The sequence below is a fragment of the Lynx canadensis genome, chromosome B4 (assembly GCF_007474595.2).
Source record: "Lynx canadensis isolate LIC74 chromosome B4, mLynCan4.pri.v2, whole genome shotgun sequence".
Lineage (NCBI taxonomy): Eukaryota > Metazoa > Chordata > Mammalia > Carnivora > Felidae > Lynx > Lynx canadensis.
The window spans coordinates 11,068,697-11,083,912 of record NC_044309.1 but is presented as its reverse complement, the minus strand read 5'-3'; the positions used below and the strand labels follow the sequence as shown (position 1 = coordinate 11,083,912).

Here is a 15,216-nt window from a genome sequence, read left to right as displayed (position 1 = left end):
ACATTTAGGGACATTTAGGGAAACTGAACTGGAAGACCCATGGCTAGTAAGTGGCAGAACCGAGATTTGTTCCAATAGTGTCTTGTCTGGCTCCAGACAATATGCTTATAGCTATTGAACTAGACTGCTTTTCATACTGTTTTACAGCCTCACAAGATACTTCCGTCGTGGCCAAATTGACAGGATGGGGGACATTGGATATTAAATGATATTAAAGAGCATGTCTCCTCTCTTGATGTGCTCTTTCAGAATTTCTTAATCATTGTAGACTGTGTAATGGTGATTTTTGTTTACTCCCCTACCTAACAACTAGTAAACGTGATCTCCCTAGGGTTTTATTTGCTTCATGGAGGGGAGTGCATTTACCAGAGTTAGCCACCTTTTCTGTTTTGCTCCTGCTTACAGAAATGCTGCAGTCTCTTGCCCAGCGCCCAGCCCCAGCAAACACCAATCGGGAGCGGCGGCCTCGTTACCAACATCCAAAGGGAGCACCTAATGCGGATCTAATCTTTAAGACTGGTGGGAGGTAGGACAGTCCATCTCTCTTTCTTCTGTAGCTGTTTGTTTTTCATGATGTCCACATGAATAGATTGTTCTGGATTACACCTAATGATAAAGGCCTGATTACTAGCAAAATAGAAAAGTCTTTGAGTTGTAAGTATTTGAGAAAAAAAACCTATTTATAGAATAATTACAGGGTTTTTTTCTTTTTTCTTTTCTTTTTTTAATTTCAGCCACAGTGATCTTGGCTTTCACCCTCTCTGTGTGGACTTCTTTGGATTTTTAAATTTTCTCTTTTGCATTCATAGAGATGACTAGTTATAGATGAATTTGAGAGAAATCACAGGCTTTTGTGTTAGAATTTCTCAGGTCAGTGTTAAGTAATCCATGTTTACAAAAACTCAACCTGTTTCCTAGACTTTCAAGCTTGCAGGTTGAGTTTGTTTTGAGGTATTTTGTTTGTTTGTTTTTTTTAAAAAAATTTTTTTTTTCAACGTTTATTTATTTTTGGGACAGAGAGAGACAGAGCATGAATGGGGGAGGAGCAGAGAGAGAGGGAGACACAGAATCGGAAACAGGCTCCAGGCTCTGAGCCATCAGCCCAGAGCCCGACGCGGGGCTCGAACTCACGGACCGCGAGATGGTGACCTGGCTGAAGTCGGACGCTTAACCGACTGCGCCACCCAGGCGCCCCTTGTTTGTTTGTTTTTAATTGTAAAATGTCCTCCTGGGATCTATGCCAGTTTTACTTTTTTTTTTTTTTTTTAAAGTAGGCTCTGCGCTCAGCACAGAGCGCAATGGAGAGCTTGAACTCGTGAGCCTGGTATTTGAGTTGGATGCTTAACCAACTTAGCCATGCAAGTGTGCCCCCCAACCATGCTAGTTTTTCTTAAACTTGAGTTGCTTAAAGTGAAATAGTTAAAACTCTAGAAGGAATTTTACATAGATGTTTCCTAATAAGATCTTATTCGTCTTTTAAGGGAGAAAATTATTTAAAGTTTTTCTGAGATCTGATCTAAAGACCCATACCATCAACTCAGTTTTCTGTCTTGTGGTCGAGTTATGATCAAAGGTGTCATTGACTTTGCTGCTCTTACTGATCTCCTTCGGGGTATTAGTGTTTAGCTAAGGACGTACATCAGGCCCAAGACGTCACCTTGCTGTTAGGGGCGGGCAGGTTAGGTGTGGAAGGGATTGTGCTCTGAGCAGGAGCAGAAGAGTTCATTATTGTGTAGAGGCAATGCTGGGGAAATGGCACAGGTCTCTTTTACTTGCTCTGTGTTTGTTCCCAGTAACATTTTTCTTTTTCTTTTTTTTTTTTTAATTTTTTTTACATTTATTTATTTTTGAGAGACAGAAACAGAGCACAAGTAAGGGAGGGGCAGAGAGAGAAGGAGACACAGAATCCCATGCAGGCTCCAGGCTCTGAGCTGACAGCACAGAGCCTGATACGGGGCTCAAACTCACAAACCGTGAGATCATGACCTGAGCCGAAGTCGGGCGCTTAACCGACTGAGCCACCCAGGCACCCCATCACATTTTTCTTTGAACTATATGCTTGGACAGCTCTAATCAAATTGCTGGTTAGAACATTGGTTTCTCATGACAGTTTAGGGGTCTGTTTTTTAACATCTATGGAGTGTAATGTTTTTAGAAATCCAAGTTAGAACTGATGTACAAATCCATCTAATTAGGCATAATAAGATACTAGGTTATTTTTATTATCCAAGCTTCGTTAAAGTCTTTTAATAAAATCTTTTATTAGTACTAAAATGTGGAAGCCAGCTATTTTAAGAGGCCATGCAAATTTTAGTTTTCAGCTTTTATATTTTCTTACATACCTTTAAATATATTTCAGTGTTCTTGATATACCCGTTTCTCTTCTTGTCTCATGATTGGTGAACAGAGCTATTAGAATATTTTATCTTGAGTGGTGCCTGGGTGGCTCAGTCGTTTTAGTGTCCAACTCTTGATTTCAGCTCAGGTCATGATCTCACAGGTCATGGGGTTGAGCCCGCGTTGGGCCCTGTGCTGACAACATGGAGCCTACTTGGGATTCTCTCTCCCTCTCCCTCTCCCCCTCTCTCTCTGCCCCTCTCCCACCCATACTCTCTTTCTCTCTCAAAAATAAATAAACTTTTAAAAAAGCAAAAAAAGAACTTTAAAAAGAGGAATATTTTATCTTGATGTTTTCCGTCAATTTCACCTGTTTATATTACAGCTTAACATCTCTGAACAGCATTATTTCTGTTAAAACCTAATCCCTTCTTGAGTCACATAATGCAAGTACAGTGTCTTTTCCTAATTTTGAAATGTTTGGGTAGATTTATAGAATCAGTAACTATGACATTTGGTACATAATGAGTATTTCCGGTATGATTTGCTCCCCTCAGCATCTGCCATGGGTTCAGTCCTCCTGCACTATGACAAATTAAAAAGTACGAAAAGATAAAGTCTTTACCCTCAAGTCTAGTGGGAAGACTAAGTATGGGTATTTGAAAGAGCTAATTCTGTCCAAGTCATACATTTATTTTAAAAAGCCATTGAGGGGCGCCTGGGTGGCGCAGTCGGTTAAGCGTCCGACTTCAGCCGGGTCACGATCTCGCGGTCCGGGAGTTCGAGCCCCGCGTCAGGCTCTGGGTTGATGGCTCGGAGCCTGGAGCCTGTTTCTGATTCTGTGTCTCCCTCTCTCTCTGCCCCTCCCCCGTTCATGCTCTGTCTCTCTCTGTCCCAAAAATAAATAAACGTTGAAAAAATAAAAAAAATTAAAAAAAAAAAAAGCCATTGAGAGTTTATTAAGTCCTAGGCATTTCCTAAGCAGTTGGGGGAAAAATATGGGAAAGCAGATGTGTGAACTTACATATGCTAAAAGATAAACATAAAGCTATACCTTTCTTAGTTTGCTGCCAGTTATTCAGTTGTTTTTCCTCATTCTCTTTAACTTTTTGTTTTTCCTTCCCTCCCTCCAGCCCCTAGTTAACCAAACTTGGAAGAATTGGCCCTGTTTGCTCTTTCTTCCTCCCCTCTCACTGGTGTGGCTGACTGTGGTCTTCTGCCCTCCCCCACTCCCAGCTGCCTCCCTGTGCTTCACTTCTGTCGCTTGCAGGCTGCCTCAGCAGTGCTTAGCATGTGGCCCCTCTTTATCTTGACATACGCTGTCTTCCCTGGACTTCTGTGGCTCTCGTGTCTTCTGGTCTTTCTCCTCCCTCCTTGACTCCTCCTCCTGTCTCCTGACTCCTCTATGGGCTTGCCTCTGCCTGGAGACGCTCTGTCCCTCTGGGTCCGTCCAAGCCCTCCTGTCCTACTCTTGTGCACTCTCCACAGGAGGCATCCTTCCCTCCTGTGGCCCAGTTCCTTTTCAGAGCTCCTGGTCAGGTCTCACAGTTTAGATTCTGATTGCATGTCCAGCTGTCTTCTAAACAACCGTCTAGAAGGTGTGTCCCTTGCTCCTATATGCCACTCTCCTCCTCTGTTCTCTGGCTCATCGAGTGGAGGCACTGCTGAGCCAGTTATCCAAACTGGAAGTGTAGGTTTTGGTTTGGACTCTTCGCTCCCTCAGGTTCCATGTCTAGTTAATTGACAAATACTTTGATTCTACTACTGAGTGGTTCTCACCCTTGCCTGTTTGATTCTGTCTCTGCTGCTGAGACCCGAGATCAAGCCGCCATCACCTCTCATCGCATTGCTGCCCGCAGCTCCCACATCTGCTTCTCAGTCTCCAGTGTCAACCCTTCCAGTTCATTCTCTGTGCTGTCCCCACATTGTTCTTTCTAAAATGAAGTCTGTTTGAGGAGGTGAACTCCTGTGCTTAAAATCCTCAGTGGCTCCTCATGGCTTGTAGCGTATAAAGTCCAAACTCCTCAACTTGGTTACCATGGCCCTGCATGGTGAGGGTGTACTTACCTTATTGGCTTTATCTCTTTCTCTTCCTTCCTCTACTCCCAACCAAGCTGGCCTTTCTGTCTTTCTGGTTAGGTTCTTTTTTTACCTCCCTTGTTTGGAACTTTTCCACGCTTTCCTCTGGATATCTCCTGTTCTTCCTTCAGGTCTTACCTTGATATTCTCAGATCTGACGTGGGTTGGTACATATATGCTGCCTTTGCTCGCTGTATTTCTACAGACCTTATCCTGTGTAATCGCCTGCCAACTTTTCTTTATCCCCTGTGAGACTGAGAACTGAGGCAGAAATGAAGCCGCGTCTTGTTTTCTAGTATGGCTCTTCTGTCACTCTTGTGCCTGCCATACGGTAGATGTTCAGTTAATATTTGTTAAGTGGACAAAGGGACTTTGAAAAATCTGTATTTGGTCATTTAATAAACTTTTTCCCTAAGCTCTGTTCCCTAGAAGCTCTTTTTTCCTCATTTCCTGATTTTGTGAAAGTCCCATTTCTTGAGCTACCATCTCTTCCTGTCTTAAATCTCTTCTTAAAATAATAACTCAAAAAAAAATGCTGACTTGTCCATCATTCTTAAAAATGGCTCTCTGTAAAGTTTTAAGGTACTTTTCAAAGCCAGTGCTCTCGAAATAGAGGTGTGAGTGAACCTGGTAGAGGAACAAGCAGTCACGTAAACAGGAGTTTTTGAGCACCAAATGTTCTTGGCCATTTTTTTAAACTTAAGTTTTAAGTGAAGAAATGTAGTGATTTGAAAGAACATAACTGGTGGGGTGGAGTTTCCTGGTGGTTTGGCACCTCTTTATTTTTTTTCTATTTTAATGCCGGGCCAGACAGTGGAAAGATGTGTATCTAGAGCGGTGGTTCATCCGATCCCTTAGGGAGAAAATACCGCGAGGTGAGTTCCTAAACAGAGGAGGGAAGAGAAAACTTGTCAGGTCTGAGAAAGTGTTTTCAATTTGACTTTTAACTTGGCTACAGCTTATTTTAAAAATTAGTTACTAACATTGTTCATGTTCTATGGCAAATGAGGGGAAATTCATTTGGAAACTGTTTATTAAAGCAGTTAAAGTTCCTTACCCAGGGATTTTGGTAGGTTCCCAGACATAAAATATAATGATTTAAAATTTTTCTAATCACAAGGTGGTCCTTAAAATAGGCTGTACATTAAAATAGTGGCTGTTCTCACTGGGCAGTGATGCCCTAATAAAGTATAGGCCTTTGTTTATAATGTGTTAAAATGGCAATAGCACTCTAAATAAAACAATTAACCAGTGTAGAACAAGGTTGTTTTCCACTCTGCTGGTGTTGAAAAAACTGAAACTTTACATCTCTGGCAAGTGTTAGTGCTGATATGGTTGATATGCTAAAATTCATATGAATTAAACCAGTGCTCCTTAAACTTTATTATTTTTTTTTATTTCAGTTACTTAGGTAACCTCTGTACCCCATGTGGGGCTCGAACTCAAGACCCCAAGATCAGGAGTTACACACTCCTCCGACTAAGCCAGCCAGGCACCCCTTCTTAAACTTCAAAATATGTATTTTAATCATCGTGACTCTTACTAAGCTGCTGGTTCTAACTCGTTTCTAACAACATCTCCCAGGTGCTGGAATGCAGATCACACTCTGAGTACCAAGTGTGATTTATACTATCAGACTTTTCTTTAAACCCATCATAAGTAGATGCGCATTTTTTGTTAGATATTTTCTTTATGCCCTTATTATAAAGTTAAGTAATTGATACTTTTGTTGTAAAGCAGGGTCCCTTGTAGAATAAGCACATAATCCAAAGCGAATATTTTAGGTACTTTCTGAGCTCTTACATTTTTTAAGTCTCTCAAAATTATTGTTTTGCCTGTAAAGCAGTCAAATAATATTCTACACTATATACAGGGATATATTTGTCTTATCAAAGACTGGACATTTTTCCCCCTATCATTTACTATATTTATTTAAAATACTCCATTTTAGGGGTGCCTGGGCGGCTCAGTCGGTTGGGCATCTCACTCTTCATTTTGGCTCAGGTCGTGATCTCATGGTTTGTAGGTTCTAGCCCCGTGTCAGGCTCTGTACTGACAGGGTGGAGTCCACTTGGGATTCTCTCTCTCCCTCTCTCTCTCTCTCTTTGCCCTTCCCCCATTCCCTCTCTCTGCTCCTCCTTCATGTGCAAAATAAATAAACTTTAAAACACTCCATTTTAGAACATTGCTTTGTCTTGACTTCAGGAAAGAGACGTTTCTTTCTCTCAGGGAATACTTGTGTTCTTGACCGTCTTCCATTCAGTTCAGTCCCGTTTTAGATACGTCCAGCCAAAGATAACACTTTTCCATACTCACATCTTACTCTTTGAAATCAGTTTCTCGCTAATGTAACTTGCCTTGTGAGAAGCAAGCTGTGTGTTTGCTAGTGCTGCCATAAGAAGTACCACCGCTGGGTGACTGTAATGATAGAACTAATGTCTCAGTCTGGAGGCGTCTGCAGGGCTGCTTCCTCCTGAGGGCTGGGAGGGACCGTCTGTTCCGGGGCCCTCCGTCAGCTTCTGGTGGCTTGCCCCAGTCTTGGCATCCCTTGGCTTTCCTTTGTCGATCCAACACTTCCCATCTTCACCCGGCGTTCTCCCTGTCCGTGTGTCTGTGTCCACTTCCCCCTCTTTAGGACACACACTGCATTGGGGACCCGTCCTACTCCAGTGTGGCCTCATCTTTACTAATTCCCTCTGTACTGACCATTCCAAATAAGGTCGTATCCTGAGGTACTGGCGGTAGACTTCAACATGTGATTTTGTACACATTGTACAAACCATTGTACAAACCCTAAACACTCAGCACCTTACAAAGTAGTTACCGGAACATTCCAAGACCACCTCTCTGATCACCATCAGCATTGCTCTTTTTAGTGCCTGCCCCTCTGTTCCTGTTGTTTTTCAGTCCAGTAGGAGTTTGTGTGCTTTTTTTTTTTTAAGTTGCATTTATTTTGAGAGAGAGAGTGTGTGAGCACAAGCAGGGGGGAGGGGCAGAGAGAGAATCCCAAGCAGTCGCCACGCTCAGCGAGGAGCCCGACGCCAGGCTCGATCTCACAACCTGCAATTAATACGTGAGCCAAAATCAAGAGTTTGTCACTCAACCAACTGAGCCACCCAGGCACCCCTTGTGTGCTGTTTAAGAAGCACTGATTTGCCTGGGAGACGGTGGTCTTTAGGACACCTTTTCTTGCCGCAAGTTTGCCCTCAGTACTAGTTCTCTTTAACGTTGCCCTATTTGTACCTCCAGGAGACGTTGATCCAGCAGCACGTGTCATTTCATTAGGTCCTGTATCTGATGTTGTGGATAGTGGAGTCCTCCAGCAATTGAATGAGAGCAGTGGACACATCTCAGCATGTCGGTCTAGAGAGTTGCGAATCTAAACCTGGGACAGGCTGGGGCCGTGAGGCGGGAACAGCAGCCTCTGCCAACACCGGAACAAGCCGACGCTTCCAGATAAGGCGGAAAGGCCTTTTGCAATGGAAATCACGTGAGGGTTAATCTTCTCTTGAGAATAGCAGTCAAGAAATGAGATGGTTAACTTGACTACTGAGCAGTTACACCAAGAAGAGCGTCAGTGAGATGACTGAGCCAGAGAAGAAACGGTTGTGATGGTAATGGTATGGGGGAAATGAACTTGAGTTTTAAATTTGATTTGAGTTACAGTGTCTCTGAATTGAACATCCCATGTTGGAAGAAGATACATTTGGGGGCTCCAGGACTACAGTAGAAAAGTATAGAGCAAGCAGTAAAATCTTCTAGTAAAAACTTACATGCAGGACAACAAAATGATGAAAGATATCCAAATACCAGATAATCCACCAGGAAGGCTTTTGTTTAGGAATTTGTTTCAAGAGGAACAAGGGATGAGGGAGAAAAATCAGTTTTATCCATCAGAGTCAGTAATACAAAATTGCCTATTAGGGTAAAAGAAAAATGTGAAGACTTAGTATACAAAGAGCATGAGTTCAGATGGCTTAGGGGAGTCTGACACCAGCCCAAGAAGGGAGAGTTGAGCCCATTGTAAGTATCATTGAAAACAGACAGCGTGCCGGTCAGCATGTCACAGAAAATGGACGAAGGACAACAAGAAGGGGATCAGAAGATTTTGTTGACCTTCATGGGTTTACAGCCTTTGTCTCTAAACAAAGTATGGAAACAGTAGAGCTTTTATTTTGCGTTTGTTTTTGTTTTGTTGTTTTTGTTTTGTTTTGTTTTCCCCCCCACTAAATAGAAATGAGGGTTCTTAATCTGTTTCTGGCAATCTGTTAATTTATTAGGATAGTTGTCTTTCGTTTGCTTTCCGATAGGCATAGTAAATTTAGTTAAAGAGCACATCTGTATGCTACAACTTGATTACATCTTTTTTTCCTAGCTATTTTGCATTTTTTCTTTTACCATGTTTCAGTTTCTGCATGTAGAATTAAATAAGAAACAAAACTTGTAAAGTTGTAACATTTCACATGGAAATGCTGCCCGATCTTCACCAGCTTCAGAAATCTGACCTTTGCCGATGCTGCAATAAAGTGTTGTCATTTAGATTTGGCGTGGTCGCGCTTTATTTGGCTTGGGTTTTGAAGATTTATTAATGGGTAGATCCTCCGCGTCCTTCTGGAACAGTTTCAGAGTCGCTTTCTTTGGCCAGGCCGCGCTGGTGCTGCTCTCCCTGCAGCATCGTGTGTTTGCATGGTTTTCCCGGGTGCCTGAGTCAGCTCACCTTCGGGTCAGTACAAAAGGGAGCCTGTGAATAGAATTAAGCATTTTTAGAATAGGCTTAAAGCTGGTTAGGATGGAAAAGGTGGTGACACAGCCTGGCCCAGCGTGAGGCATCGTTTATGATTTTACCCGTGTGCGCGCAGTAGGATTGACAGAGCCTCTGAGCAACTCAGAAAGGAATCACAAGAACCATTGTTTTCAGTTTCTTTCCAGGTGTTCATTTCAAGGCTGCCTTAGGCAATCCACAATCTGAGAGTCAGTAGAATTTGAAAAGAAATAAACTTTTAATTAAAAAAAAAAAGTTTCAAAACTCCATTCTGTTAACCCATTTTTCCAACCCTCATTGCCATTTTTGTCGTTGTTCTATATGCCATCACCTGTGATTCTGTGTCAGGGGAAAATGGCTTACAAGTTTTATTATTTTTCTATTCTTTCTAAGTTTGAAATTACTAGAGGGAGCCAAGGGTAATTCTAATGTATATCATACACAAGGCAGAGAATATCCAAAAATCAGCTGCAATAATTCACCTTCGATCTTTGATCTAGTGAGACTAAGGTCACTAGTAGTTGTAATGTGGTTTGGGAACCGTAAAGAAAGTGGACCAGATAGGATGGTGTGCAGCATTGGTACTTGATTGCAGCAAAGGCCGATTAGTGGTGACCAAAAGATCAGTGATATGTAAGATAGGTTCTGTGTTAACCAAGAAGCTTGCTAGATAGATAGATAGATAGATAGATAGATAGATAGATAGATGGAAAGCCTCCTGAATTTTGGGAAACATTCTGATTCTCATAACTTTGTCAGCCTTTTGGGCCTTTTCCCTCCTACGATCCACAAAAGGTAGGCAGATGTTAATGAATCAGATGTCAGACTTCGAACCTTTGATTCCTTTTTGCGGACTCATGAGCCAAAAAAGGCTCTGGGCAGCCTAAAGGTTCTTTCCAGGTGAGTCCCTGTACTTTCCTGTGAGTCGCCCACACCTTACATGCTCTGGCTCTCCCTGTAGTCATTACAAACATGAGCCATGTAAACCCAACGGCCAGACAGAAGGAAGGGGCATAGGTAGTGCGCAGTAGCTTGAAGCGTTGAAAAGGAACAAGACTAGAAAACTAACAACCACGTAAGCAAGACACAGAAACACAAAGGATGAGCGAGCGTGTTGCGGACCCACAGCCAGTGGGGTAGTAGTAATCCTGAAATATGTGGAATGTCAGTACTGGACAGTCTGCAGATGGTGAATCATCCTGAAAGGTACGGTGACGTCACACCATTTAATGTGGAAAGGTCAGTCATTGGTGGTATCAGAATTTCTGTAATCAGCGGAAATAACTGTCTATAGGAAGGAAGTGGACCCAGAGTGGTGAGGCCAATAGCAAAGAGAGGTAGACCTCAGATTTCCTAATAACACCCATCATAGTATATAATGTCTTAAAAATACTCATAATGGGAAACCTGACATATTGTTCCAAAAACAACACACAGTCTCTTACAAAAGGCAGAGGTAAAACATCTTTCATTCCCTTCTAAAACAGTTTTAAAGTTTTTTACCTTTATGGATGACCTTCTAGCTATCCAGTGTGTTATTTAATTGCAAATAGAAGATACCCAATTTGAATTTGCCTAAATTCACAGGAGACTGTAAGGATCTGAGTTTGAAACCAGCACAAGAGTATTGTTTACTGCATTTAGACATAACTAAATGCAGTCAGAATTCACGTGAAATGTATGTTTTCTTCTCCTGGGCTTTATTCTCCACCACTGTGGAGGGTGGGAAGCCCAAGGTCAAGGTGCCAGCACTGTCAGGTTCCGGCGAGGACTGTCAGCCTGGCTTGTAGCAGGCCACCTTCTCCCAGTGTCCTTACGTGGCCTTCTGCGCGTCCCCCGTGTCATGCTCTCATAAGAACACCACTACACCACTCCTATCACATTAGGGCCCCAGCCTGTGACCTTATTTAACCTTAGTAACCTCCTTAGAGGCCCCCCTCCAAATAACAGTCACACTCAGGGAATTTGGGGGAGGGGGCCCGATTCACTTCATAGCATTCATTGTAAACTTGGCTGCTGACATCTCCTGAGTCATATCTGTAGCTACAGAAATGACCTGATGTACTCTGCAACCAAGTCTGTGTAAGCAGAACTGCTGGCCCCGTTTGGCACAGGCATCCGACCTTGGGCCAGTGAGCTGTGGTCAAGGGGCAGGTCCTACAGAGTCATGGGTGGTCTTGGAGGGGCCTTAGGAATTATCTGGGGGAGGGCCAGTTCCTACACAAAGTTTTCCAAAATTGGGGTTCTCTCAGATTTTAAATGTGAGGTTTCCCACACAACGGTAAGGTTATTAGCCCCAAATGTTTTATCTATACAACGTCTCACTAAAGCATCCCTTGTACTTTGTGTACAGCTGTATCTGGGCATAACTGTCCAGCTCTCAGTCTGGTGCTCGTCCCTAGACTTGTTTTAAGTGAAAACAAAACGGGGGTGGGATCCATTTAAAACAACATTTTAAAGATACTTAGCATGCTGCAAATAAAATCACATTTTTGGCGTTCTCATTTAAGTATTTTATTCTTAATCTTTGGAAATCCAAAGGACATTCAGCCACTTTCTGGTATCTCAGATACGCTTCTTTCTAGAGGAATAACTTTAAAATTTGTTGGATTATTATTCAAATGTTTGTTTTCCTTGGAAGTGGCTCTAATTTCATAGTTTTTGAGAAAAGCATTTCAAATTTTGTTGAGTGTGTATGTGTGTGTACAAGTACTCACATTTTTATGTCATTCTGGTTCTATGAACCATTTGCTTTGTAATCTAAGAGGTAAAACTTCTTGTAATCTAAGAGGGGTTTGATGTGTTTCCTCCCCCTCCCAATCCCCCAAGAGCTGTGTGCCCCTGTATACACTTGACATTAGGAGGTGCTCGGGTCTGGAACATATTTTCAGTAGAGCCCCAAGGGCAAGAAATGCCAGCTATATCCAGAGGGGCAGTGAAGGCACCAGGCTGACCACTGGTCACTCACTCATGAGTTGTGTATGGAGCATCATCTCCGACTCTTCCTTCCTATATGATCTTAGGTAGTTATTAAGCTCTAGACCTGACTTTTCTTATCTTTAAAATGGGGTAACTTATCAGGGTTATACGAGGAAATAATAGGATAATGGACATGAGGGTCTTCACACAGTGGCTGGTGTGTAGTAAGTGCTCAATAAAGGTTAACTAGTGGTGGTAGTGGTAGTACCAGAGCTTTTGTGTGCCAGATGCAGTGTTGGATACAAAGTTGACCAACATACTCTACCCTTAACTCATAAACCCCTCAAGTGTGCAGAGAGTGCATATCAGGTTCAGACCGGGGTGTAAAATCACATGCATGACTTCTAACAAACTATACTGCCCACAAAAAGATGTGCCTGAAACACAATGGGAATGCCACCCTTCAGGTGAATGTGGCCAGTGCTAAGTCGCGTTTTCTTGCCAAATAGAAAAATAATGCCTCTGTCTCCCTGGAGAATACTGGCCACTTAAATTTAGACATAAGCCTTTTATTTTCTCATCTTTTATTTCCTGTGTCTTCCTTCCCCAACAACAGCGGGTTGGTGTTAGCGGTTGACTTGAATGTTAAGGAAAACTACATGGTGGTCCCAGTTCATAGGACTCCAGAAGTATCGTGGAAGCTGTCGAGTCCTCCTACCATTCCCAAGCAAGGATGGGCTGTTGGGTCAAACCACCCCTAGTGTTTTCCCAAGGCGTATCATGCGTAGGAGGTCATAGCGAAGAAATTCCCAGACGCACTTTGGAAGAGGTGGGATACTTGAAACTGGTGGTGCTTCCAGCAGACAGAGGGTCGGCCAGGAAAATACTTCAAAGTCATGTCGAGACTGAGGTGGGGTTTTTGGTGGGCTCCTTTGAGAGGGTGTTGACAATGGGAAGTAAAGGGGGAGAAACAGGAAGCAGTTTTGAAAAGAGTGGAGTTGTTCCTGGGTCTAACCAGTTTGACTACCCGCCTGCGTGTGTAGCACAAGGGCATCTGGGTCTTGGCTTTCAAATCTGTGAGCCTACGTTTACTACGACTTCTGTGTGCACAGGGGCCATTGATGAAGCATTGAGAATATGAGGAATTGTAAGGAATGGCCCAAATGCTTCAGAAATGTATAACCTTGACCAAAGCTGCACTGAGAAGGTATACCCTTCCACGTCATCCCGGGACCATCGACCGCAGTGCCCCCTTCCGTGACCCCAGTGTGGTGGCGGGATGCTGGACAGCACTGGCTGGAAACCCGGTTCCGCCCTTATTGGGTAAGTGTCATAACCTAAGCCCCATTGAACTCATTTGTACAATAAGAATCAAATTCTGAATTTTCCAGGGTGGTTTTGAAAATTGAAGGTAAAGCATTCATTCAGCGCCTGGTGTGTGCTAAGCTGCGGTGGCAGGGATATACAAGGCAATATCCTGCTTCTAAGGAGCTTACATTCTAGGAGGGAGAGACATGTCATCAAAGCCATTAAGAAAAATGTCAAGAGTAGCCATGAGGGCAACTCTGTTGCACCGCCCAGACCACCTTGACTGAAGGCCTTGTTCTGGGAACATTACGGGCAGGGAGCCTTCAGCGGTCCCTCCTTGTGTGATGGACTCAGCCGCAGATGTTTCTGGACGCAGCCTGGAGAGGCCCGCAGGCAGAGACTGCTCAGTGCAGGAATGCAAAGGCCTGACTATCCTTGGCCTGAGTCAGGATAAGGTGAGGGCCTTTTCAACTGCAGAGCTCCCCATGAGAGTGTCATTGGGCCTGCATCACAGCCGACTTGCCCTCTACCCATCCGTCCTGCCCCCCCTTCGCACAGTGGTGGATCCCAGGAGTCCCTGGTGTAAACTCCTCATGGGGTCTGCTCTCCTGAGACCACACTGTAACCCAGGTGTTGTGCTAGCTGAGGCAGCGTAGACAGTCGGCTGCTTGAGATCAGGTCTGTAGAGAAGGGGCCCTCCCTGCAAAGACAGCGGGCTCAGCCAAGACCCAAATGACAAGGTTCGGCCCTTGGAGATGGGGGGAGCACATATTCCAGATGAGGTCGGAGAAAAAGAAGAGAGCATGGTCCACTGAGGAACTAAGGGGAAAATCAGTGGGAGGCAGGGCTAGTTATTAGGATTTTAAGCCCGAGTGAGAAATTTGGATTCCCTTCTGGGTGTGATAGCACTGATTTGATCTGATTTTAACGGGTCACTGACTTCTGAGTGGAGAACGAGATCGTGGGGGCTAACGTAGTACTGGGGAGACCTGTGAGGCAGGAGTTCAGACAGGACACAGTGGGGGTGATGGTGGGGAGAAGGAACAGGGTCAGACGTATTTCCTGAGGACAGCCGAGGGGACCAGCGTGGGGGGGGGGGGAATGTCTCATGGAGGAGGGAGGAGCTATTGGGTCCCTGGCCTGAGCAGCTGGGTGGTGGGATTCTGGGAAGGAGGGAGCACAGTGTCCAGGGGTATCATTCATGGGGAAAGGGAGCTGCATGGAGGTTCCTGCTTAGTCTGCTGGAATAATTTGCAGAGCTTTGCCCCATACCCAGTGTTTTTATGGGCTGCCTGAGAAAATGACCACCGCCAAATGGACCTGGTTTTTAGAGACCTTCTGGTCTGTGGGTGGGCAGGCAGAGGTCTTGGCCAGAGAGCTGAGATTATGTCTCCCTGGAAAAGGGAAAGGAGGCACCAGGAGTCTCTTCTCCAGAACTGCTCCACATGAAGCTCTGAGAGCTCAGGCCCTGCCCGTCCTCTTGGGACCCCCCGGGCCTGAGCCTGGGGCTTGAGGAGTGAGGGAACGCTCCCTGCAGGGCTGTGCAGGCCAGTGAGAACGGGGCCGATTGCAAACTGATCTCTCTCTGTGTTCTGTGTGACCTGGATTTTCCTTTCCTTTTAATTTGACTTTTGTTTGTTTGCTTTGCATTGTCCATGAAAGACTCAGGAGACATCACAGGCAGCCAGGCAGTGTCGTTGCACACCTGGATCAGGCCAGAGGTCTCCCAGCCACACCTGCCAATGTCCCTCTCTGAGGCCAGGGCCTCAGCAGCAAAGCCTCAGGCTTCCTAAAGTTTCAGCACCAGGCAC

At 44.3% G+C, this 15,216-nt stretch overlaps 1 protein-coding gene across 1 annotated transcript in view; it reads left to right on the top strand.

The window, feature by feature from the left end:
• UPF2 (UPF2 regulator of nonsense mediated mRNA decay) overlaps positions 1–8,955 on the top strand; it is a 112,743-nt gene extending 103,788 nt beyond the window's left edge. The window contains exons 21-22 of the mRNA XM_030321117.1: positions 406–526; positions 7,666–8,955. Coding sequence (XP_030176977.1) covers positions 406–526; positions 7,666–7,675 — 131 coding nt within the window. The 3' untranslated portion in view covers positions 7,676–8,955. The remainder of the gene's footprint in view (positions 1–405; positions 527–7,665) is intronic.
• The last annotated feature ends 6,261 nt before the right edge of the window (positions 8,956–15,216 follow it).